At 53.4% G+C, this 25,052-nt stretch overlaps 3 protein-coding genes and 1 long non-coding RNA gene across 6 annotated transcripts in view; 1 reads left to right on the top strand and 3 right to left on the bottom strand.

Annotated features, from left to right (window-relative positions):
• Nucleotides 1–84: 84 nt before the first annotated feature.
• On the bottom strand, nucleotides 85–8,633 carry rigi (RNA sensor RIG-I). Of its 2 annotated transcripts, XM_067261564.1 has the most exons (19): nucleotides 8,445–8,633; nucleotides 7,844–7,975; nucleotides 7,497–7,708; nucleotides 6,537–6,687; nucleotides 6,292–6,456; nucleotides 5,890–6,063; nucleotides 5,607–5,766; nucleotides 5,057–5,306; nucleotides 4,724–4,886; nucleotides 4,392–4,493; nucleotides 4,143–4,303; nucleotides 3,646–3,781; nucleotides 3,380–3,528; nucleotides 2,979–3,075; nucleotides 2,625–2,801; nucleotides 2,223–2,374; nucleotides 1,904–2,047; nucleotides 1,483–1,650; nucleotides 85–310 (listed from the first exon to the last, which is right to left on the bottom strand). In XM_067261564.1, exons 1-19 carry the CDS (start codon nucleotides 8,548–8,550, stop codon nucleotides 110–112), a joined length of 3,000 nt encoding a protein of 999 aa, XP_067117665.1. In that variant the 5' UTR covers nucleotides 8,551–8,633; the 3' UTR covers nucleotides 85–109. The 2 variants fall into 2 exon arrangements, with proteins under 2 accessions (XP_067117665.1, XP_067117664.1); XM_067261563.1 differs by lacking the exons at nucleotides 7,844–7,975; nucleotides 8,445–8,633 and having other exon boundaries at nucleotides 7,526–7,658.
• An 857-nt stretch (nucleotides 8,634–9,490) lies between these two features.
• Nucleotides 9,491–13,419, bottom strand: LOC136967676 (E3 ubiquitin-protein ligase Topors-like). Its single transcript, XM_067261561.1, is given in 4 exon segments — nucleotides 9,491–10,217; nucleotides 10,302–11,487; nucleotides 11,489–12,710; nucleotides 13,242–13,419. Coding segments are annotated over 3 exon segments (2,766 nt in total). The 5' UTR covers nucleotides 12,708–12,710; nucleotides 13,242–13,419; the 3' UTR covers nucleotides 9,491–9,856.
• A 393-nt stretch (nucleotides 13,420–13,812) lies between these two features.
• LOC136967841 (uncharacterized) lies at nucleotides 13,813–15,433 on the top strand. 2 transcript variants are annotated; one of them, XR_010879532.1, is made up of 3 exons: nucleotides 13,813–13,912; nucleotides 14,283–14,426; nucleotides 14,906–15,433. It is a non-coding gene; the product is annotated as an uncharacterized lncRNA (long non-coding RNA). The 2 variants fall into 2 exon arrangements; XR_010879531.1 differs by having other exon boundaries at nucleotides 14,756–15,433.
• A 2,633-nt stretch (nucleotides 15,434–18,066) lies between these two features.
• The window catches only part of LOC136967956 (atrial natriuretic peptide receptor 1-like), a 9,987-nt gene continuing 3,001 nt past the window's right edge, over nucleotides 18,067–25,052 (bottom strand). The window contains exons 6-23 of the mRNA XM_067261956.1: nucleotides 24,960–25,052; nucleotides 24,201–24,346; nucleotides 24,034–24,106; nucleotides 23,811–23,955; nucleotides 23,578–23,664; nucleotides 23,340–23,483; nucleotides 23,076–23,197; nucleotides 22,620–22,758; nucleotides 22,249–22,297; nucleotides 21,724–21,825; nucleotides 21,479–21,598; nucleotides 21,234–21,327; nucleotides 20,611–20,698; nucleotides 20,173–20,312; nucleotides 19,795–19,947; nucleotides 18,800–18,898; nucleotides 18,512–18,603; nucleotides 18,067–18,252 (exon numbers count right to left, since the gene is read on the bottom strand). The exon at nucleotides 24,960–25,052 is cut by the window's right edge and continues 10 nt beyond it. Of these exons, the coding sequence (XP_067118057.1) occupies nucleotides 18,067–18,252; nucleotides 18,512–18,603; nucleotides 18,800–18,898; nucleotides 19,795–19,947; nucleotides 20,173–20,312; nucleotides 20,611–20,698; nucleotides 21,234–21,327; nucleotides 21,479–21,598; nucleotides 21,724–21,825; nucleotides 22,249–22,297; nucleotides 22,620–22,758; nucleotides 23,076–23,197; nucleotides 23,340–23,483; nucleotides 23,578–23,664; nucleotides 23,811–23,955; nucleotides 24,034–24,106; nucleotides 24,201–24,346; nucleotides 24,960–25,052 (2,072 nt within the window). The remainder of the gene's footprint in view (nucleotides 18,253–18,511; nucleotides 18,604–18,799; nucleotides 18,899–19,794; nucleotides 19,948–20,172; nucleotides 20,313–20,610; nucleotides 20,699–21,233; nucleotides 21,328–21,478; nucleotides 21,599–21,723; nucleotides 21,826–22,248; nucleotides 22,298–22,619; nucleotides 22,759–23,075; nucleotides 23,198–23,339; nucleotides 23,484–23,577; nucleotides 23,665–23,810; nucleotides 23,956–24,033; nucleotides 24,107–24,200; nucleotides 24,347–24,959) is intronic.

The following is a 25,052-nucleotide window of genomic DNA, read 5'->3' as shown; positions in this document are numbered from 1 at the left end:
CACACTACCCAACACACACATACAGTACACACACTAGACAACACACACACACACACACACACAGTACACACTACACAACACACACACAGTACACAGTACACAGTACACACTACACACACAGTACACAACACACAACACACACACAGTACACAACACACACACACTCACAGTGGCCCCAGTTGTCAGGCATTTCGGTCACATCAAAGGTTGCCATAGCAACTGGAACGTCCTTCCACTTCCTGTAGTAATGCTGTTGCCCAGTAACACAGTCCTTCACCACAAAGCTGTCCACCTTGATGACAGGCAGGTTCTGGAACACACACAAACACACACACAAACACACACCAACCATCACTAGTAAACATACATAAACTATAAATACTAGTACAGTACTAGTACATGTATATTGTGTGCATAGTGAGTGTGTGTATATAGTGTGTCTATAGTGAGTGTGTGTGTATAGTGTGTCTATAGTGAGTGTGTGTATATAGTGTGTCTACAGTGAGTGTGTGTATATAGTGTGTCTATAGTGAGTGTGTGTATATAGTGTGTCTATAGTGAGTGTGTGTGTATAGTGTGTCTACAGTGAGTGTGTGTGTATAGTGTGTCTACAGTGAGTGTGTGTGTATAGTGTGTCTACAGTGAGTGTGTGTGTATAGTGTGTCTACAGTGAGTGTGTGTGTATAGTGTGTCTACAGTGAGTGTGTGTGTATAGTGTGTCTATAGTGAGTGTGTGTGTATAGTGTGTCTATAGTGAGTGTGTGTGTATAGTGTGTCTACAGTGAGTGTGTGTATATAGTGTGTCTACAGTGAGTGTGTGTATATAGTGTGTCTACAGTGAGTGTGTGTGTATAGTGTGTCTACAGTGAGTGTGTGTGTATAGTGTGTCTACAGTGAGTGTGTGTGTATAGTGTGTCTACAGTGAGTGTGTGTGTATAGTGTGTCTACAGTGAGTGTGTGTGTATAGTGTGTCTATAGTGAGTTTGTGTGTGTATAGTGTGTCTACAGTGAGTGTGTGTGTGTATAGTGTGTCTACAGTGAGTGTGTGTGTATAGTGTGTCTACAGTGAGTGTGTGTGTATAGTGTGTCTACAGTGAGTGTGTGTGTATAGTGTGTCTACAGTGAGTGTGTGTGTATAGTGTGTCTACAGTGAGTGTGTGTGTATAGTGTGTGTGTATAGTGTGTCTACAGTGAGTGTGTGTGTATAGTGTGTGTGTATAGTGTGTCTACAGTGAGTGTGTGTGTATAGTGTGTGTGTATAGTGTGTCTACAGTGAGTGTGTGTGTATAGTGTGTCTACAGTGAGTGTGTGTGTATAGTGTGTCTACAGTGAGTGTGTGTGTATAGTGTGTCTACAGTGAGTGTGTGTGTATAGTGTGTCTACAGTGAGTGTGTGTGTATAGTGTGTGTGTATAGTGTGTCTACAGTGAGTGTGTGTGTATAGTGTGTGTGTATAGTGTGTCTACAGTGAGTGTGTGTGTACCTGGATGTTGAAGCAGGTTGCTAAGACTCCCCAGTCGTGCCGGCAACCCTGCGCTCCACAGAACAGCTTCTTGTTCATGTTCACGCCGTCGTACGTCTTGGGCTTGGGGTGGGGCTCCACCAGCGCCCGTGAGAACATGGAACGATCCAGAACGATGTGGTGAGCACCCTGGGGGGGAGACAGGGAACACAGACACGGTGTTTAGGTGTGTGTGTGTGTGTGAGAGAGAGAGAGAGAGAGAGAGAGAGAGAGAGAGAGAGAGAGAGAGAGAGAGAGAGAGAGAGAGAGAGAGTGAGTGTGTGTGTGTGAGAGTGAGTGAGTGAGTGTGTGAGAGAAGGAGAGTGAGTGTGTGTGTGTGAGAGTGAGAGTGAGTGAGTGAGTGTGTGTGTGTGAGTGAGTGAGAGTGAGTGTGTGTGACTACCATCAGTATCCTGACGTCCTCTAGGTAGCAGGCAGGTGTTTTACACTTGGAGCAGAGCAGCTGGAAGCTTCCAGATGTCCTCTCTCTCTCTGGTCTCCTCTCCTGCTCTCTCACGGCCCGCGCATGTCTCTGGAAGGCCTCCACCTACACACACACATTACGGCATTGCTGTTTTTGTGTGTGCACCTCAGTGTGTGTGTGTGTGTGTAGCTTGTTCCTCAGTGTGTGTGTGTGTGTGTGTACCTTGTTCCTCAGTGTGTGCGTGTGTGTGTGTGTGTGTGTACCTTGTTCCTTAGTGTGTGTGTGTGTGTGTGTGTACCTTGCTCCTCAGAATGTCAGGGTGTGTGTTCTGCAGGTTCCTCACAGCCTGCTCCACCAGCTTCTCCTTCTGCATGTTGAGCTTCTCCTTCTCTACTCTCTCCTTCTGACTGGTCACCAGGTAACACCTGCTGCCCTGGGCCCTGCCACGGCCTGCACACACACACACACGGTTAGGGTTAGGGACAGAGATGGGGGGGGAAAGAAGAGAGAGGGAAGGAGAGAAGGAGGGAGCGGGAGGGAGAGAGAGAGGAATTGAGGGAGAGGGGAGAGGGAAGGAGAGAGGAATGAAAGGCAAGAGGGATAGAGGGAGAGGAAGAGAAAGAGAAAAAGAGAGGAAGAGAGAGAGGATGAAAGAGGAAGAGAGAGAGGAAGAGAGAGAGGAAGAGGGGGATTGAGGCACCTCTGACTTGGACCATCTTGACCACGTTGCCCACGTACTCGTACATGAGGACCAGGTTGCATTGTGGGATATCCACACCCTCGTCAGCTACAGAGGTGGCAATCAGGAGACGGCTCTGATTGGTTGAACTCTTGAACTTCTCCAGGACACCCTTCATAGAGGTGAGGGTCATGTGAACTGGGAACACACACACACAACAGACAACAAACTTTGACCAAAGTGCTGCAAAGACAAGAAATCACAAATACAACAAACAGCAACACACCGCTTAATTAAGACACTCTCACACACACTACACACACACCCTTTATTAACACACTCTCACACACACTACACACCAACACTCTCACACACCTGAACCCGTTAGCTGATTCTTGCGTCCTCGGCCAATCAGAACCAGCGGCTGCAGGAAGCTGAGATTTTCGGTGTCCTCGATCCACCTCTTCATAGCCTGCACACACACACACAGTACATGCACACACACACGCATACACACACACATGAGTAACACTTCTCGAATCCAAAACGCTCATTCACACAAAAACGTGCAGTACACACACACTCTCTCTCTCACACACACACACACACACACACACACACACACACACACACACACACACACTCTCTCTCTCTACCTCCACACACACTCTCTCTCTCTCCACACACACAATCTCTCTCCACACACACACACTCTCTCTCTCCACACACACACACTCTCTCTCTCCACACACACACACACACACACACACACTGACGTGTGCCAGGGCCCTGGTCTGGACGAACAGCACGGTGCGGGTGTGCTGTTCGTTCCTGTGTGCTTCCAGCAGGATGAACTGCAGCTCCATCAGCTTGGGGTTCTCACTCTGCCCCCCGCTGGCCAGAGCACGCAGGTGCACCAGCTGGCCTGCACACACACACACACAGGATAACACACACATTATACACACATGGAATATAACACACACACGTGTAAACCACACAAACATAATACACCCTCCCTCTCTCTCTCTCTGATTTTCACCATCAAACAAGTTGGTCAGCTCCCTCTCGATTATGTCATTTCCTGCGTTCCTCTTGTCCTCGATGAAGGCTGACAGGAAGTCCAGAGCATCCTGGGTCCGCGCGTCTTCGTTGATGATCAGAGCATCATTATACGTCTGGAGAGAGAGAGACAGAGAGAGACAGAGAGAGAGAGACAGAGAGAGACAGAGAGAGACAGAGAGAGACAGAGAGAGACAGAGAGAGACAGAGAGAGAGAGAGACAGAGACAGAGAGAGACAGAGAGAGAGAGAGAGAGAGACAGAGAGAGAGAGACAGAGAGAGAGAGACAGAGAGAGAGAGAAAGAGAGACAGAGAGAGAGAGAGAGAGAGAGAGAGAGAGAGAGAGAGAGAGAGAGAGAGAGAGAGAGAGAGAGAGAGAGAGAGGGAGGGGTGTACCGTGTAGGCTGGTGGGTGGTAACTGATGTTTCCTGTCAATCAATCCACCAACCAACAAAACGACCAATCAGGCAGTGTTACCCGGAGGTGCTCTGTGTAGTTGTAGAGGGCTCTGCAGATCCTCCTCTCCTCCTCCTCATCCTCCTTCATCCTCAGAACCCTGCACTTGTTCTGCACCTCCACAATCCACTGCTCATACTTCTGACTGCCGTAGTCCCTGTTCACAATGTTCGACAGGGAGTCTGGGGGGAGGGGGGGAGAGAGGTGTCCAGTACCTATATCATACACCGGGAGGGACGTGTGTGTGTGTGTGTCTGTGTGTGTGTGTACCTATGTTGTAGACAGACTTGGCCAGCGTCTCGATCTTCATCATGATGTCATGGATGATCCTGCGGAAGGAGTTACTCTCTCTCTGCTCCACCAGGAAGAAGTCTACACACACACACACACACAGGAGGGAGTGTGTACCTTTCTCAGGCGTCTAGACGTTTGAGCGCAGCTCCTGTGTGTGTGTGTGAGTACAGGTGTGTGTGAGTACAAGTGTGTGTGCATACAGGTGTGTGTGTGTGAGTACAGGTGTGTGTGTGAGTACAGGTGTGTGTGTGTGAGTACAGGTGTGTGTGTGAGTACAAGTGTGTGTGTGTCCAGGCGTGTGTGTATACCTTTCTCAGGCGTGTACACGTGAGAGCGCAGCTCCTCAGTGTGTGTGTGCACGGTGGAGATGTGCCGGACGTCCAGGCTGGAGCACAGCTGCAGGATGTTGCTCTGCGCCCCGTCCAGGTCCCTGAACACCCCCACGCCAAGCGACGCAGTCAGACCCACCACCTGGGGGCACACCTGTTACTCTGTGTGTGTGTGTGTGTGTGTGTGGATGTGGGTGTGTGTGTGTGTGTGGATGTGTGGATGTGGGTGTGTGTGTGGATGTGGGTGTGTGTGTGTGTGTGTGTGTGTGTGTGTGTGTGTGTGTGTGTGTGTGTGTGTGTGTGTGTGAGTACCTGAGGCAGAGTGGGCCCTCCTGAGGACAGCTTGGTGTCCAGGTAGGAGGCCATGAGGACGTTGTAGGGGTGTTTCCCCGTGGTGTTGTGACACTCGTCCAGGATGAGGAGAGAGAGGGAGGCCAGGGAGGGCAGCTCTCTCCGGGCCAGGGCGTTCACCAGGATCTGGGGGGTGAGCACGATCACATCATGGCTGTCCAGCACCAGCTGCATGTTCATGGCGTCCTGGTACCCACACTGACCTGTCACCCTGAGGGCAGGGGAGGGGAGGGCAGGGGAGGGCAGGGGAGGGCAGGGGAGGGCAGGGCAGGGCAGGGCAGGGGAGGGAAGGGGAGGGCAGGGGAGGGGAGGGCAGGGGAGGGCAGGGGAGGAACATTTCAGACATGATTGAAAACAGGAGTCCCCTGGTTATGTTGGCATGTCATGTGTGCTTGTGAATGTGTATATGAAAGGATGAATGTGTTTGTATCTGTGGATATGTGTGTGTATATGTATGTGTGTGTATCAGTGTGTGTGTGTGTGTGTGTGTGTATCTGTGTGTGTGTCTGACCTGATGTCTGGGTTCTTGTGCTGGAAGTGCTGTTGAAACAGTTTGTACTGCTGCTCGTACACATCCACCTTGGTTGCCATGAACACGACCTTCGCCCCCTCACCCTTGACCTTGAGGTGATGCTCACAGATTGCCAAGGCAACCACTGTCTTCCCACAACCTGGGGGGCGGATTCAGAAGATTGGTAGAGTTCTAACCCATGTCTAACCCAGTCTAACCCAGTCTAACCTGGTCTAACCCAGTCTAACTTGGTCTAACCCAGGTCTAACCCAGTCTAACTCACCAGTAGGGGCACAGATGATGGTGTTCTCTCCTCTCATAGCATGTTCAGCCAGCTCTGCCTGGTACATTCTCAGCTTCTTCTCTCCTCCCCCTCCTCCTCCTGCTCCTGCTCCTGCTCCTGCTCCTCCTCCTGCTCCTCCTCCACACTGGCCCTGCCCACTACTGACACCTGCCTCTGTGGAATGCACAGAACACACAAGTTAGAACACGGAACCTACCGAAGAACATTATAATATGTTGAATATTGAATGTATAAGCCACAATCACAGCAGAGAGAACTGCATCTATCCTTCTGTTGATAGAAGTCTTCCTATTGGTCAGGATGAGATCTGAGTGTTCCTATTGGTCAGGATGAGATCTGAATGTGTTCCTATTGGTCAGGACTAGACCTGAGGCGTCTCACCTCCTGCAGAGGGGGGCGGGGCTTCAGGGAGCCGCTCAGGTGGAGCTCCTTCATCCTCCTCATCCTCACTCCCTCCCCGGTACTGAATGGACACCGTCGTCATGGTTTCACCCAGCTTCCCATCCTCGGTCTCCATGGCGTCATCATCGACCTCACCAGCAGACTCTGAGAGACACACAGCAGCCAATCAGATCTACCGTCTGACACCGGCGTGTGTGTGTGTGGTGTGGTGTGTGTGTGTGTACCTGCGTGCCCTGCCAGCTGGTCCAGAGCGAGGGTGAACTCACACTCCTCCAACGCCATCTTCAGCTGCTTGAACCACGTGTCACAATCACTCCTCTTCAGACAGCCAATCAGACAGCGGCCTGCTGCAGTACACCCACGCTGGGCCTCCACCTAAGGGGTAAACACACAAACCACATACACACACACACCACACACACACACACACACACACCACATACACACCACACGCCCCAAAGACACACACACACACATACAAAGTGTCAGGTGGCTGAGCGGTTAGGGAAGCGGGCTAGTAATCTGAAGGTTGCCAGTTCAATTCCTGGCTGTGCCAAATGACGTTGTGTCCTTGGGCAAGGCACTTCACCCTGCTTGCCTCGGGGGAATGTCCCTGTACTTACTGTAAGTCGCTCTGGATAAGAGCGTCTGCTAAATGACTACATGTAAATGTAAGTGTGTGTGTGTGTGGCCCTTACAGCTCCTCCCCCTGGCCCTTACAGCTCCTCCCCCTGGCCCTTATAGCTCCTCCCCCTGGCCCTTACAGCTCCTCCCCCTGGCCCTTACAGCTCCTCCCCCTGGCCCTTATAGCTCCTCCCCCTGGCCCTTACAGCTCCTCCCCCTGGCCCTTATAGCTCCTCCCCCTGGCCCTTACAGCTCCTCCCCCTGGCCCTTACAGCTCCTCCCCCTGGCCCTTACAGCTCCTCCCCCTGGCCCTTACAGCTCCTCCCCCTGGCCCTCCTACCCCCCTGGCCCTTACAGCTCCTCCCCCTGGCCCTTACAGCTCCTCCCCCTGGCCCTTATAGCTCCTCCCCCTGGCCCTTACAGCTCCTCCCCCTGGGCCCTTATAGCTCCTCCCCCTGGCCCTTACAGCTCCTCCCCCTGGCCCGTATAGCTCCTCCCCCTGGCCCTTACAGCTCCTCCCCCTGCCCCTTACAGCACATATCTCCTTCCCCTGGCCCTACAGCACATATCTCCTTCCCCTGGCGCTTACAGCACATATCTCCTCCCCCCTGGCATGGCAGCAGGCAGGGCACCAGGTGAGGCAGCAGCTCGCTGGGTTTGATGTGTGACGTCAGTCCTGGCTCCACCCGGTCCAGCAGGGCCCGAGCCTCAACCAGGCTCTCCAGGGGCCCGAAGTCCCACTCGCTCAGAGCCCTGCTCAGACCATGGTAACCTGGGCAACACCAACATCAACACAAACACTAATGTCAACAACAACATGAAAACCAACGTCTACAACCATAACAAAAACACTAAACACCTACCACGTGCCTGAAACAGCACACACACACACCTATGTGAGGCGTACCTGAGGCAAACAGTGTGTCTTTGAAGCCTTGGAACCATCCCTGGGTCTCCAGCTCACAAACACTCTGCAGAAGACGCTCCGCTGCCGTGGTTACGGAGATGAGCTCCTCCGACAGGATACGCTCCACACAGCCTGGACACACACACATAGTAACAAACACACACACACACGCACACACAGTAAGACACACACACACACATAGTAACACACACACAGTAACATACACACACACATAGTAACACACACACACACAGTAACATACACACACACACAGTAACATACACACACACACACACATAGTAACACACACACACACACAGTAACATACAACAGGGGAGACCCCTCTACAATTTGCTTTGCTGCCATCTAGCGGTAACCAACTGCGGTCATTTCATTTCGGGTTCATATAACATTCTTCAGCCAATTCCTCGCGTTAGCAAGTCGAACACACAAAAATACAAGCATATTTATGTATTTGAGATCCGTCTATTAGCCTACTAATGGTGATAGGCCACTCGTTATTCGTGTTCTCAATGGCCTAACCCTTGAAATAAAGAACGTTTCACGCGAAACATTCGGCAGTCTGGTTCAGTTCACCTACCTGCAGATAGGTACGTGTTCATGAACTCCGTGATGTAAGACGGTCGCAAAATAGCAACGATATGGTTGTTAAAATTCCGCAGGTTGTTTTTCTCCGTCTCATACATCCTGATTTGCAGTAGGCTGATAACCTGCACGTTCGTCTGGTTTTATTATCTGACGGTCTGAACTGGAAAACCCCCTCGAAACCATAACCAGAAACGAAAGTGAAACTACGCAAGCTACGCCATAATCGAAACACCAGTTCTACTCCTCCCCTAGTCAAACATATATTACATCCATACACACATCCACACACAGAAAAAACACATACTGAATATCAACATTGGTATTTATTCCAACGTTTCGCGACACATTATATATTCTAAGAGAGCAATAGTTTATTAACTGCTGATCCCTCAATTCAAGTAGTATCTCAGACACACACATCTGACTGTCAGGTGTGTGTGTCCATCACTGCTGCAGACTGTACTGGTGTGTGTCCATCACTGCTGCAGACTGTACTGGTGTGTGTCCATCACTGCTGCAGACTGTACTGGTGTGTGTCCATCACTGCTGCAGACTGTACTGGTGTGTGTCTGAGTCTACAGCATTCTGTTTCCTGGTAGAGGCATCTTCAGTGTGGGTGGGGGGGCAGGGGCGAGGAGAGGGGTGTGTGTGAGGGAGAGGCCTGCTCTGCCCCTGGGTGAGGGGGGGGCAGCAGAGGGGGAGGGAGGAAGACAGAGGAAGTCCGAGCAGAGTTAAGGAGAGGAGGTGGAGGGAGGGAGTGAGGGAGGGAGTGAGGGAGAGGGGGTGGAGGGAGGGAGTGAGGGAGAGGGGGTGGAGGGAGGGAGTGAGGGAGGGAGGGTTTGAGTGTTAAAGACGATCGCTGGATTAAACTGTCATCATGTGAGACAGACAGGTGGGTAGGTGATGGAGATGAAGGCAGGTGTGTGTATGTGTGAGACACAGGTGAGACAGGCAGGTGTGTGTGTGATGTAGATATGGGCAGGTGTGTGTGTGATGTAGATATGGGCAAGGTGTGTGTGTGATGTAGATATGGGCAGGTGTGTGGGTGATGTAGATATGGGCAGGTATGTGTGTGTGTGAGACACAGGCAGGTGTGTGTGTGATGTAGATATGGGCAGGTGTGTGTATGTGTGAGACACAGGAGAGACAGGCAGGTGTGTGTGTGGGGGGGGTGAGTCTCTAGGTGGCAGACTGCCTCCCCCAGCAGAGCCCCTGATTGGCCCAGGGTGGGCTGGGGTGGCAGTATGGTCCTGGTCAGGGTCAGGCTGGGTGATGACCTCCTGGTCAGGGTCAGGCTGGGTGATGACCTCCTGGTCAGGGTCAGGCTGGGTGATGACCTCCAGTTCCTGCAGGACGGTCTCCAAGAGATGAGAGTTAGAGGTCACGACCCCAGGGTCAGCAGGTCTAGTGGTCAGCTTGTTCCCGCCTCTCTGCTCCAGGGGGCGGGGTCAGGCAGGGGTCGGGGGTGTGGTGGAGGATGTCCACGGGGAGGTCGCTGAGGTCGACGCCCAGGTCCAGGCAGGGCTCCACAGCTGGGGGCGTCGCCGGGGTCACGCTGGGGTCAGAGAGACACAGCGCCTGGTCGCTAAGGGCTGGAGGAGGACCTGAGTGCCCGTGGTCGTTATGGTCACTGTCGCTGTCGATGGTGATGACCAGAGGGGAGCGCTGGCGCCGGGGGGGGTGGCGTTTGCGGCAAGGAGGCGGGGTCATGGAGGTGGTGCCCTCGTAGATGATCTCAACACTGGGGCTGCGGCTCAGTGTCCTGCTGCACACACACATCACACACAGAATTAGAGTCAGAGTTTTAACACTGATAAAGATGAGTCCATAGAAACAACAGCAGTCTTACCTCTCTCTCACACTGGTACTGCTCTCTCCTCCTCTCCTCCTCTTCCTCCTCTCTCCCCTGCTCCTCTCACCCTCCGGCCTCCCTCTCTCCCTCTCTCCTTCTGCGTCTCTCCCCCTGTGTGTGCTGTCAGAGGTGGGTTGCCAAGTTCTCCCCCTGTGTGTGCTGTCAGAGCTGGGTTGCCAGGTTGGGTCCTGCAGGTGTCTGCTCTTGTACTTCCTCTTCCCTCCCGGTTTGTCCCTCCGGATGCCCCCTCCGCCAACAGAGGCGGAGCCAGAGAGGGAGGAGGAGCTAGTGCCGCCCCGGCTGTGGCTGCTCCTGGAACGCCCGCTGCTGGAGGAACGAGACGAGGAACCTTCCACACCTGGGGGCCGTCTGGAGAGAAGGAGAGAGACACCACTGCCCCTCTCCCTGTCTCTCTCCCTCCCCTGTTCTCCGTCTCTCCCCCTCTCCTTCACCCTCCACCTCTCTGTCGCTCGACCACGGCTTTTATGGCAACGCCTCTCCCGCTCCCGGTCTCTCCTCCTCCACCTCTCCTTCTCTCTCTCCCTCCGTCTCTCTTGTGTCCTCCCCCTGGAGGACCACCCTTCCCAGGGTTCCCTGCTGCTCACCGACACGGTGCTGAGGATCGAGCTGCTGGTGTCAGAACTCCTGCTCCTCTCTCTGCTGCCCCCTGCTGGTCTCTCTCTGCTCCTGGAGTCTCCTCTATGACTCCTCGCCTCTGAACTGCCCTCCCTCCAGCAATGCACTATGTGCCCCCCTCCCTGCTCCCTCTCTCCTTCCTGCTCCCTCTCTCCTTCCTGCTCCCTCTCTCCTTCCTGCTCCCTCTCTCTCTCTCCTCCTTGCTCCCTCTCTCTCTCCGTCCTGACCAGAGCAGAGGGTGTGTGTGACTCTGTCTGGTCGGCCAGGGCAGGGATGGAGGGATGGAGGACAGGAAGGATGAGGGAGGGGAGGGCTGGAAGATTCTCCATCATCTCTGCTTTCTTCTCCTCTTCCTCCTCCTCGTCACTGTCAGAGGAGAGCTGCACCAGCTCTGGAGTTCTCTCTGCCATGGGCTTGACGTAGCCCACGATCAGGCACTCCTCCCCCTCCCTCCCCCTCCTGTGCTTGTTTCCCCACCGCCTCGCAGGACTTGACAGATGTTTGATTGGTTCCCGGCTCCCTGGGGCTGATTGACAGCTGCGTGGGTGAATGGCATGGCTCGGCTGTGGAGTAGGATGGGCCTGGAGTCTCATCATCCCATGGCGCCTCACTGAGCATACTTCCTGTTCTGCTCACTCCACTTCCTGTCGTAAGCGCTGGAGGCTCCTCCCCCTCGGAGATGGCGATAACAGAAGAGGAGGAGCCTTCCTCGTAGCTGGGGGCAGGCGGGGCGGGCAGCTCGTACACGGCGCTCTGGTCGTACGCCTCCATGCTGAGAGAAGACCTGGCGAAACTGCTCAGCTCGTGCAGGAAGTGGTCGGTCCTGGCCAGCAGGAAGGGGCGGAGCTCCTCGTGTATGTCCCCGTCCTCCATGTCAGTCTGGGTGAGACGAGAGCGGATGATGTCCTGCACCAGGTTGACCAGATAGGTGTTGTACCCATACAGCGCCGTCAGCTCCCTGTGTAACCATGGCAGCAGGCGCTGCAGGGCGTCGGGGTTGTGCTGGTAGCGCGCCGCCGTGATGTCGTCGTCCGCCCCGCCCTGCACGCCCCGGACGCGCACGCCGGTGCGGTACAGCTGGCGGCGGAAGCCCAGCAGCGCCCTCTGGTGGAGGCGGTGGGCGCTGGCGCCCTCGGGCTGGACCCGGAGACGAGACGCCAGGCGCATCAGCAGCCTGTCCCCGTCTCTAGGCAACACAGACGACGACCCGAAGACGAGGCTCAGCCCTGGATCCTCCCCCTCCTGTCCCCCTGCCCCGCCCCCGGGAGGAGGAGGAGGAGGGGGCGAGGTGGTCGGTCTCCCACGGTTACGCCCCGACCGCCTCCTCTCCCGCCCCCCTCCCCTCGTGCCCCCCTCGCCCGCCCGGCCCCCACGAGAGAGGGTCCGTTGTCGGTGCCGGCGCCTGCCGTCCGTCGTCAAGGCAGCGCCGGCAGCAGCGCCGGCCGGGGCGTGGTTGGGCGGGGGGCGGAGCCGGAACTCCTTGAAGTGGTCGTGTGCGCGGACGGAGTGCAGGATGGAGGAGAAGGGCTGCTTGCAGAGCGGGCACTCGGCCTTGCTGCGAGACCACTCCTGGATGCAGCGGAAGCAGAAGCGGTGCAGACACGCGTCCAGGTAAGCCAGGTTCTGGAACACGTCCAGGCAGATGGGACACTTGGAGTCCGGAGACGCCTCGGCTGACACTGAGCGGGAGGGGGTGGTCTTCCCTCCTCCCCCCCCTCCCCCGCTGTCCTTCCTCCGCACACGCAGCTTCATCCTGGTGGGTGCCATCACCTGCACGCACACACAGAGAGAGAGAGATGAGCAGACACACAGAAACACGAACGCGCGCTCACACACACACGGAAGTGGGAAGCCGTCCCCCGAATAAGCATTTCTGTCAGCATATACATTAATGTTAAATCGTACGCTGGCTGCAACAACTTTGACCTTTTGAAGTTACTGGAGAACATAACCTCGGGGATAAGGACTACACAGCTACATGCTCGATACTTTGCGAGCTAGCATTACTCCTGTACGACTAGCATTACTACCGTCTTACTAGCATTACCCCCGTACGACTAGCATAACTAGCGTCATACTAGCATTCCCACCTAAACTGGTTAGCCAGTCAGCTCGACATGTCTCACTCTCCAAATCTGGCTTCAAAAACATTCAAATACAACTGCGGACATTGACTAGCACACGGTGTACACAGATGTATGTAGCTGAAATTACTAGATAGGATCTAGAAACGAAACAAACGCCAAATAGATTAGCAGTGGACAAAGCTAGCACTAGCAGAAGCATCTTCCTCACCCTTACCTTAACACTCGACTCGCAACGCCAAAGGCTTTCATATGTGATCTTCCGTTTCACGATCAAATGTCACAACATCGATCACGGACACCGATAGTGCAGATCATCTTCTAGCGATATTATTACTTATTCAGAAACAGAAACGTTGAAATGGTAACATTTAGTGGACGGTGTCAGCCAGCTAGCGGGCTCCACGGATGTAAATCAAACAGCAGAAAGTCGATGAAAACGAAGAGGATTCTGGGATAGTTGACTTCTTCTTCTGTTTGAAGAGAGGTCGACGGTCCTCCGACCAGCAGCACCGCCTAGCGACTGGAAAAAACGTTGCTCAAACGATTGAACCTATCGTTGAGACGTTAAAAGTGAGGGTTTAGCATTTATTTCCAATTCACACTGATTCGTGATCAAATGTTTTGATTTCATAGTGATAAACATCTAGGTCAATGCTCGTTTTTCAGAATTGATTGCCCGTGATACCCAACAGGTGGCGCTTGATTAAATGTGGTTAGCGTGGTTGGTTGGCTTGGCAACCGGTTCAACTTTTGTCAAACTAAGCACCATACACACTCTAGCCAATGTTGCTGCTAGCTAGCCGGGGTTCAGCGAGTCAATTTCATCCAACATTTATAACAACCATGATTGTCAGCAATCGAGCGCTGGACAGAATTTACACCGTCGTAAGTAAATCGTGTTGCTGATTCTAACATTGGCTGCACGAGCAAAAATGTGTGTCTGGCTAGCTAGTGTCCACGGTAGCAAACAAAGGTTAGCTATAGCCTTTAGCGTGTAGTCAGGCAGCTAGCTAACTAGAGCTAGCTATTTAGCTAGTTAGCTATCGGTCACCCATTCATGTCTAGCTAGATCTAACTGTGTGACGTCTTGGCCTTTAGTTTGACCACTGCAATGTGTGCCGTTGCCTCGAATTATTGTGCTTTTTTTGGTCAAATTAATCAGTGGGTATAGATGGAGGCACGGCGAGCTAACGACGTGAGCCATGCAGCTCCGGTTCAAACGAAGTTACACTGAGCCTCATGTTGCCGTCTGCAGATCCTAGCGGCGGTGGTGGTGCTGTCCTGGGGCTACGTCATCTACGGTAGCTGGGTGGCGGCACGGTGGCAGCTGGAGCAGGCCGCGGGGACCCGGCGACACAACTGATGGTTGCCTGAGTCCTAGAAACGGCTCTTTTGAAATGTGAGTTCCCTGTGCTTTACTATGTTGACCCCGTTTGTGTTTTCTGTCAGTATCTGTGTTTTTATTTCATGCCGTTGCCTGACCTGGTCTGTTCACCCTTGGTCATTTAGCAGACGCTCTTATCCAGAGCGACTTACAGTAAGTACAGGGAAATTCCCCCGAGGCAAATAGGGTGAAGTGCCTTGCCCAAGGACACAACGTCATTTGGCAACCAGCAACCTTCTGATTACTAGTCCGTTTCCCTAACCACTCAGCCACCTGACTCCTTCCTGGTGCTTGAAATACAAACACAGTTATAATGACATTGTCCTTGTCCTTGTCTTGACCAGGTCACTCAAACCTGTGGACATCGTCCACTCCGGCTATGAAGACTCTGTCTCCCATAATGCCACAGAAGACTACAGTCCAGAGAGACTTTGGTCATGTGATCTCAGCTGGACTGGCCTGCATGATACAGCAGTGTTCTCCTGTTCCTACAGATTGCACTGCTAAGACTGGACTATCCTGGACTGGACTATCCTGGACTGGACTATCCTGGACTGGACAGGACTGGACTATCCTGGTCTGGTCTATCCTGGACTGGACAGGACTAACCTGGACTGGACAGGACTAGTCTATCCTGGACTGGACTATCCAGGACTGGACTGGACTATCCAGGACTGGACTGGACTATCCTGGACTGGACTGGTCTATCCTGGACTGGACAGGACTATCCTGGACTGGACTATCCTGGACTGGTCTATCCTGGACTGGTCTATCCTGGACTGGACTATCCTGGACTGGACTGGACTGGTCTATCCTGGACTGGTCTATTCAGGTCTGGTCTGACCTAGTCTATTCAGGTCTGGTCTATTCAGGTATGGTCTGGTCAGGTCTGGTTTATTCAGGTCTGGTGTGGTCTATTCAGGTCTGGACTGGTCTAGTCTATTCTGGTCTGCACTGGTCTGGTCTGTGTTTGTCTCCCTCCCATGGGTGTTTATATGTTGCACATATTCTTTTATAATAAACAAAACAAATAAACCTTAATCTCTACTGGTCTTGTATTGTAATGTTAATATTGTACGCAGCAGAGAGGTTATGAAACTACGCACACACACACATTTCCACTTGTATTGGTGTTGTGGTTGTTGTGTAAAGGCCTCTAATGTAGTCAGTAAATAAAAGGGTCACACATATTTCTGGACACACAAACTGTTCAATACATGCAGTGGCCATGCACACACTCTGGCCTGGCTTTGATGTGTGTGTGTGTGGCTGCAGCCTCAGATATGTAGATGAGTGATGAGATGGGTGAGTGAAGCAGAGCCTCTTCTGTGATCGGTACGGTACATACGCATTTCATTAACGAAAAACACTTTAAAAGATAGCAGCCCTCTCGTCCCCCTCCTCTCATCCCTCTCGCCTCTCTCCCCTCCTCTCATCCCTCTCGCCTCCCTCCCCTCCTCTCATCCCTCTCGCCTCCCTCCCCTCCTCTCATCCATCTCGCCTCCCTCCCCTCCTCTCATCCCTCTTGCCTCCCTCCTCTCATCCCTCTCGCCTCCCTCCCCTCCTCTCATCCCTCTCGCCTCCCTCCCCTCCTCTCATCCCTCTTGCCTCCCTCCTCTCGTCCCTCTCGTCCTCCTCCTCTCATCCCTCTCGCCTCCCTACCCTCCTCTCATCCCTCTCGCCTCCCTCCCCTCCTCTCCATCCCTCCTCCCTCCCCTCCTCTCATCCCTCTCGCCTCCATCCCTCCTCCCTCACCTCCTCTCATCCCTCTCGCCTCCCTCCCCTCTTCTCCATCCCTCCTCCCCTCCTCTCATCCCTCTCGCCTCCCTCCCCTCCTCTCATCCCTCTTGCCTCCCTCCTCTCATCCCCTCTGTCCCTCATCCTTCTCCCATGTGTCCTCTCGTTCTTCTCCTCTCCATCCTTCTCTCCTCTCATGTCTTGTTTTCCCTCTAAGATTAATTAGAGAGCCTCTCAGATACACTTCTCTCTCTCTCCCTCCCCGTCTCTCTATCTTTCCCTCTCTTCATTCAGAGTAGATGTAATCAGGATGTTTTCCTCAGTGTGACATTTCGCACACACACACACACACACAGGTAGAGTGAATAAAGGTTGTTGCAGTCTCAGCTGTTGGAGAGTTCTGGAGCTCCTCTTGTCTGAACCCCGAGGGCTCACCTCAACAGCTGCAGGAGGCAGTTCTCTGTCTCCACACACACTCACACACACACACACACATCCACACAGATATTCACAGGCATAGACACATCCCCTTACTGTCCTTTCAACACACATATTCCCTGCTCCTTCTGTCCCTGCTCCTTCTGTCCCTGCTCCTTCTGTCCCTGCTCCTTCTGTCCCTGCTGCTTCTGTCCCTGCTCCTTCTGTCCCTGCTCCTTCTGTCCCTGCTCCTTCTGTCCCTGCTCCTTCTGTCCCTGCTGCTTCTGTCCCTGCTGCTTCTGTCCCTGCTCCTTCTGTCCCTGCTCCTTCTGTCCCTGCTCCTTCTGTCCCTGCTGCTTCTGTCCCTGCTCCTTCTGTCCCTGCTCCTTCTGTCCCTGCTGCTTCTGTCCCTGCTCCTTCTGTCCCTGCTCCTTCTGTCCCTGCTCCTTCTGTCCCTGCTGCTTCTGTCCTTGCTCCCTCTGTCCCTGCTCCTTCTGTCCCTGCTCCTTCTGTCCCTGCTCCTTCTGTCCCTGCTCCTTCTGTCCCTGCTGCTTCTGTCCCTGCTGCTTCTGTCCCTGCTCCTTCTGTCCCTGCTCCTTCACTCTAATGCTCTTCTCTCTCCTCCCTCTAATCCTTGTCTCTCTCCTCCTCCTCTCTAATGTGATGTGGTAAGGGTGGGGGTTGTTGGGTTAGGGTTAAAGGTCATTGGTGTGAAAGGATGTGTCAGGACAGGAGCAGAGTTAAGAAGCTTTAATAACCCAAACAGGAACAACACAGGAACTAACCCCAAACAGGAACCACACAGGAACTAACCCTAACCCCAAACAGAGGAACAACACAGAAACTAACCCTAACCCCAAACAGAGGAACAACACAGGAACTAACCCTAACCCCAAACAGGAACAACACAGAAACTAACCCTAACCCCAAACAGAGGAACAACACAGAAACTAACCCTAACCCCAAACAAGAACAACTCAGGAACTAATCCTAACCCTAACCTGGTGAGGACAACACGAGCACAGGGAGAGAAGGGGGGAGAGAGAGAGAGAGCTTCACAACAGTGGAGGACCACTATGAGAACAGAGAGAGAGAGAGAAAAAAACATTTGAAATGACCCAAGTGAAAAAAGACTGAACTTAAATCTAACTTAGATGTATTACATGAGAGCATAATAAATGTTCATTGTATTGATCTTTTTCTACACAGTTGGAAGTGTATTGAAAAAGGACTGATTTTGTATATTCACATACCTTTTGACAACATGTTTGTACTTTGTAGTCATGCTTTAAGTATAACAATCTTTTAGCTTGGGAACTACTACAGATACAGGAAGTTCCAGCATCAGGGGGTTAGAGGTCAGGGGTCAGGCAGGATCCAGCGTGAGGGGGTCAGGGTTCAGGCAGGGTCCAGCATGAGGGGGTGAGAGGTCAGGCAGGATCCAGCATGAGGGGGTTAAAGGTCAGGGGTCAGGCAGGGTCCAGCATGAGGGGGTCAGGGGTCAGGCAGGGTCCAGCAGCAGGTCGTGGTTGAGGAAGCCTGGCATGGAGGAGTACAGCTCTCTGTCACTGTCAGGAACCACGGCAGGCTTCCTACTCGACACCCTGGAGGGGTCGTGGTAGGGGTCCTTACAGGACAGGGACGCCTGCTTCCCCTCCAGCCAGTAGGTCACCATATCCCCCTTACCCTGGGGGAGAGAGGGGAGGGAGCGGGGGAGGGGAGGGAGGAGGGGGAGGGAGGGAGGGGGGGGAGAGAGGGGAGGGGAGAGAGGGGAGGGAGGGGGGGGGAGGGGAGAGAGGGGGGGGAGGGGAGAGAGGGGAGGGAGGGGAGGCGGGGAGGGAGGGGAGAGAGGGGAGGGACAGTATTTGATCCATGTAGAACAGAAAGGCAGAACTAGATGTTGTATGCATCATCTGAAGTTACAGTTTTTGTGTGTGTGTGCTGACCTTGACCTGGAGCATGCCTCTGCAGTTTAGCACATAGCCTCCTATCTCCTCCAACAGGTAGAATGTACCGGAGCTGCACTGGATCTTCAGGGCTGAGGACACACTTCCCTAGCGTTAGCTTCCTCTGTCTCTGCCATAGACATTCTACTGTCATTGAGATTCATATTTCCATAGCATTAGCCACTGCTGAAGATGGTCTCGTCCCTAGCATTAGCATCTGCCTCCATTCTAATAGAGAGCCCAGTGTTCAGTGTGCCAGCCCTTCCCTAGCCAGCGCTAGCTCCTCACCCTCGCTGGTGGACTCCATCCTGGAGGCTGTGTTGACTGTGTCTCCAAACAAACAGTAGCGAGGCATCTTGCTGCCGACCACACCAGCCACCACCGGACCTGCAACACAAAGCCAGGAGCGTGGGTGTGTGTGTGTGTTTGTTACCTGAGTGTATACCAGCACGTATCTGCAGCAAGGTGTTGAGTGTGTGTTACCTGAGTGTATACCAGCACGTATCTGCAGCAAGGTGTTGAGTGTGTGTTACCTGAGTGTATACCAGCGCGTATCTGCAGCAAGGTGTTGAGTGTGTGTTACCTGAGTGTATACCAGCGCGTATCTGCAGCAGGGTGTTGAGTGTGTGTTACCTGAGTGTATACCAGCACGTATCTGCAGCAGGGTGTTGAGTGTGTGTTACCTGAGTGTATACCAGCGCGTATCTGCAGCAGGGTGTTGAGTGTGTGTTACCTGAGTGTATACCAGCACGTATCTGCAGCAGGGTGTTGAGTGTGTGTTACCTGAGTGTATACCAGCACGTATCTGCAGCAAGGTGTTGAGTGTGTGTTACCTGAGTGTATACCAGCGCGTATCTGCAGCAAGGTGTTGAGTGTGTGTTACCTGAGTGTATACCAGCACGTATCTGCAGCAAGGTGTTGAGTGTGTGTTACCTGAGTGTATACCAGCGCGTATCTGCAGCAAGGTGTTGAGTGTGTGTTACCTGAGTGTATACCAGCACGTATCTGCAGCAAGGTGTTGAGTGTGTGTTACCTGAGTGTATACCAGCACGTATCTGCAGCAAGGTGTTGAGTGTGTGTTACCTGAGTGTATACCAGCACGTATCTGCAGCAAGGTGTTGAGTGTGTGTTACCTGAGTGTATACCAGCACGTATCTGCAGCAAGGTGTTGAGTGTGTGTTACCTGAGTGTATACCAGCACGTATCTGCAGCAGGGTGTTGAGTGTGTGTTACCTGAGTGTATACCAGCACGTATCTGCAGCAGGGTGTTGAGTGTGTGTTACCTGAGTGTATACCAGCACGTATCTGCAGCAAGGTGTTGGGTTTGTGAGGGATTCTGAAGCTGCGACAAACAGCCACCAGGTCCAGAGCCATGCTGCAGATCTCAGACGCGTGCTGGATGCCGTTCTCCCTGGGCACACCTGACACCACCATGTCTGCTCTCACAGAAACACACACATGAGAGACACTGAGAGAGCGAAGGGTAGATGGAGAGACAGATTGAGAGAGAAATTTAGAGGTAGATGAATAGTGAGATAGAGAGAGATGAAGAGAGAGAGGCATAGAGAGAGGTAGAGAGAGAGTTAGAGAGAGAGATGAAGAGAGAGAGGCATAGAGAGAGATAGAGAGAGAGATGAAGAGAGAGAGAGTGACTGACTCACAGGCGTCCCCTATGGTTTCCACCTTGTAGACGTCGTAGTTGTCTATGATGTCATCGAAGGTTGTGTAGAGCTTGTTGAGGAAGTCTACAACCTGGTAGGGAGTACTGGAGCTGGAGAGATGGGTGAACCCCACGATGTCACTGGAGGGAGGAGGGAGGAGTGAGTAGAGAGGGAGGGGGAGGAGAAGGAGGAGAGGGAGGGGGAGGATGGGGGGAGACAGGGAGAGGGAGGAGAGGGAGGGGGAGGATGGGGGGAGACAGGGAGAGGGAGGAGAGGGAGGGGGAGGATGGGGGAGACAGGGAGAGGCAGGAGAGGGAGGGGGAGGATGGGGGGAGACAGGGAGAGGGAGGAGAGGGAGGGGGAGGATGGGGGAAGAGACGGAGGAGAGGGAGGGGGAGGAGAGGGAGGGAGGGGATGGGGGAGGAGAGGCAGGATCACCTGAAGAAGACGGTGGCGCTGATGAAGCTCTGGGCCTGAGAAGGCTTCCCCTGCCTCAGGTCATCTGCCACCTGACGAGGCAGCATGCCTACACACACACACACACACACGTATGTGATCCTCTGGACACCTGTGTGTGTGTGTGTGTATGGGGTGTGTGTGTGTGGGGTGTGTGTGTGGGGTGTGTGTGTGGGGTGTGTGTATGGGGTGTGTGTGTGTGTGGGGTGTGTGTGTGTGTGTGGGGTGTGTGTGTGTGTGGGGTGTGTGTGTGTGTGTGTGGGGTGTGTGTGTGGGGTGTGTGTGTGGGGGGTGTGTGTGTGTGTGGGGTGTGTGTGTGTGTGGGGTGTGTGTGTGTGTGGGGTGTGTGTGTGGGGTGTGTGTGTGTGTGTGGGGGGTGTGTGTGTGTGTGGGGTGTGTGTGTGTGTGTGTGTGTGTGTGTGTGTGTGGGGTGTGTGTGTGTGGGGTGTATGTGTGTGTGGGGTGTGTGTGTGTGTGGGGTGTGTGTGTGGTGTGTGTGTGGGGTGTGTGTGTGTGTGGGGTGTGTGTGTGGGGTGTGTGTGTGTGTGTGTGTGTGTGGGGGGTGTGTGTGTGGGGTGTGTGTGTGTGTGGGGTGTGTGTCGTACTGTACAGCAGCCGGTCTGTCTTCTGTTTCTCGTGCATCAGGTCCTGTGTCCTCTCTGCCACCAGCACCTCCAGGTGCTTACTGTACTTCTCCATCTGCAGGGTCAGGGGCACCAGGGTCAACACCAGGGCCAACACCAGGGGCAACACCAGGGCCAACACCAGGGGCAACACCAGGGCCAACACCAGGGGCAACACCAGGGTCAGGTCATGTGGAGGTCATGTGGGGGTCGTGTGGAGGTCATACCAGGTTCATCATCATGTCCACAGGGCTGACTTTGTGAGGGTTGATCCTCTGGACGACCTTCCTGATCTGCTCAAATGCCGGCCGGTGGGCGGGGTTATGAGAACGGCAGCGCCTGATAAGCTACGGAGACACAGAGCTAACCAATCAGCTTCCAGACACACCCAGACCTGACCAATCAGCTTCCAGACACACCTAGACCTGACCAATCAGCTTCTTCCACACACCAGACCTGATCAGCTACCTACCTCCACGTACTCGGCAGGGCAGGGGCAGGTGTTGTCTGTCTTCCCTGAGATGAGCTCTGGCAGGGGGGGGCACCAGGCACACTCCAGAGAGGACTCCTCCACCTGGGGGGGGAGAGGCGGGAGGGGGGCAGGAGGGGAGGCGGGAGGGGGGCAGGAGGGGAGGCGGGAGGGGGGGCAGGAGGGGAGGCGGGAGGGGGGGCAGGAGGGGAGGCGGGAGGGGGGGCAGGAGAGGGAGCAGGAAGGGGGGGAGAAGGGGAGAGATTGGAAGCAGGAAAGATAGTTATTTTCTGTGGGTGGTGATGGGACGGTGTTGGCATGGTGATTGGATGGTGTTGGCATGGAGATGGATGACCAGCAGGATGTCTGATGCCATGCTTGTTGCTGTGACGATTTAAACAGTCCCTGCCTCCACTGATGAATGACCTTTGATCTTCACCCACAGACATGACCTGTGAGATGATGACTTGGGTCAGCCAGGATGTCAGGGAATGAACACAAGAGTGACACACACACACACATACTTACAGGGACGGGGTCGCTGCGAGTAGCGATCTCCAGCAGGATTATGGAATAACTGCAGAAATATAGAAGAGTCTGTACAGAGAGAGTGTATTCACGTGTGTGTGTGTGTACCTGAACACATCTCCAGCCAGGGTGTGTGTGTGTGTGTACCTGAACACATCTCCAGCCAGGGTGTGTGTGTGTGTGTACCTGAACACATCTCCAGCCAGGGTGTGTGTGTGTGTGTGTGTGTACCTGAACACATCTCCAGCCAGGGTGTGTGTGTGTACCTGAACACATCTCCAGCCAGGGTGTGTGTGTGTGTGTGTGTACCTGAACACATCTCCAGCCAGGTGTGTGTGTGTGTGTGTGTGTGTGTGTGTGTGTGTGTGTACCTGAACACATCTCCAGCCAGGGTGGGCTCCAGGTTGCAGTTGTGACACTCTGGGGGCGTGTACACCTCCTGTAGTCTCTGCTGATAGGTCGTCAGGGGCTCAGACATGTCCTCTCTCCGATAGGTGGACAGCCCGTAGTCTAGGTGGATGTTTCGAAAAAGAGGTTTATGAAAGGTTGGAAAAATATTTTCACCAAAAAGTTTCAAAAAATAGGTTTTGAAAGGTTGGAAAAAAAATCCCCCAAAAACCTTCGAAAAACTGTTTTTGAAAGGTTGAAAAAATATTTAATATATTTAATATATTTCCCAAATATATGGGTTACAGGGGGAAGAAGTAAGATGGGAGGGGTCAGTTTAGTTAGGTTAAGTAGTTGAGTTAGTTTAGTTAGTATAGTGAGGAAGTGAGTTAGTTTAGTTTGTCAGTAGTTAGTTAGTTAGGTATGAGTTAGATTGGTACCTGTGATCTTGCAGACCCAGCGGTCGTCGAGGACACAGTTGAGGGACTTGAGGTGTCCGTGACACACCTTGTGTTGGTGCAGGTAGGCCACGCCCCGGGCGATATCTGTAGCAAAGGAGAACCTGCACACACACATATACACACATACACACATACACACACACACACATAGTGAGTGTGAGAAGGGAGAAGTTCAGGGGTTTCTCCTCAGGTGTGTGTATGAGTGTGTGTGTGTGTGTGTGTGTAAGAGTGTGTGTGTGGTACCTGAAGCCCCAGTTCAGGGGTATCTCCTCATTCAGCAGCACGTCATTCAGACTGCCTTTGGGGCAGTACTCTGTAACTATGGCAACGTTGGGAACCTCCACACAGCCTCCGTAGAACTTACACAAGTTAGGATGGTCCAGCTCCCTGAGAGAGACACACTCAGAGAGGTGTGTCTGTGTGTGTGAGAGAGAGTGTGTATGTGTGAGAGAATATGTGTGTGTGTGAATGTGTGTCTCACCTGACTTGTTTGACCTCTTGCCTGATGGACTTGGAGAGGGAGAAGGTTTTGGTGTGGATCCTCTTGATCGCCACAGATCTGCCATCACTAAGACAGAAAGGTGGTTCACACAGGTGCGTCTGTGTGAGTGTGTGTATGGTGTGTGTGTGTATATGTGTGTGTGTGCATGGTGTGTGTGCATGGTGTGTGTGTGTGCATGGTGTGTGTGCATGGTGTGTGTGTGTGCTACCCACTACATCCCGGTGAGTGTGAAGAGGTTCTTGCGGGAGGCGTGCTGGGTGGTGCAGGAGCTGAGTGCCGTCACACAGCTGGTGTTGGAGTCGCTGTTGGCCAGAGGAACACTGATGATGCTGCCCATGGTGGTCCTGGTCATCTGGTCTGGAGAGGGAGATAGTCAGCCTTCTCCTCCTCCTCTCCCCTCCTTCCCCTCCTCTCCTCCTCTCTTCTCCTCCTCACCTTGTTTGATCTGTCCATATTCTATGATCCAGCTCTCGTCCCAGAACATCCTCTGCTTCTGGTACCTGAACCACTGAGACACACAGGAGAACAGCTTAGTGTGTGTGTGTGTGTGTGAGTGAGAGACAGGGAGAGAGAGAGGGAGAGAGAGAGGGAGAGAGACCCACCATGGCAGTGCAGAAGAAGCTGATGCTGACCAGGGCAGCAGGCAGGCTGATGGCCAGCTTGATGGAGGTGCTCATGGGACACTCTCCACAGTCAGCAGGACAGGTGGAGCACTGCTCATCCTGCTCACACACACTGTCCCCACAGTCTGCACACACACACACACACACACACACACGAAGCTGTTACCACAGTCTGCACACACACACATGAAGCTGTTACCACAGTCTGCACACACACACACACACACACAAAGCTGTTACCACAGTCTGCACACACACACACAAAGCTGTTACCACATTCTGCACACACACACACACGAACGAAGCTGTTACCACAGTCTGCACACACACACACACACGCGAAGCTGTTACCACATTCTGCACACACACACACACACGAAGCTGTTACCACAGTCTGCACACACACACACAAAGCTGTTACCACAGTCTGCACACATACACACACACGAAGCTGTTACCACAGTCTGCACACACACACACACACACACTAAGCTGTTACCACAGTCTGCACACACACACACTAAGCTGTTACCAGAGTCTGCACACACACACACACTAAGCTGTTACCACAGTCTGCACACACACACACTAAGCTGTTACCACAGTCTGCACACACACACACTAAGCTGTTACCACAGTCTGCACACACACACACACTAAGCTTTTACCACAGTCTGCACACACACACACACACTAAGCTGTTACCACAGTCTGCACACACACACACTGTTCCCATACGTGTTGCGGGCAGCACGGTGCTCTTGGCCTCCAGGGCCACCTGCATGAGTCCCACTCTGATGTGAGCGATCAGGGAGGTCAGCCCCACATGGG

This window comes from Osmerus mordax, chromosome 23, assembly GCF_038355195.1.
Source record: "Osmerus mordax isolate fOsmMor3 chromosome 23, fOsmMor3.pri, whole genome shotgun sequence".
Lineage (NCBI taxonomy): Eukaryota > Metazoa > Chordata > Actinopteri > Osmeriformes > Osmeridae > Osmerus > Osmerus mordax.
The sequence above is the reverse complement of the archived record's forward strand: the minus strand, read 5'-3'. Positions and strand labels throughout refer to the sequence as shown.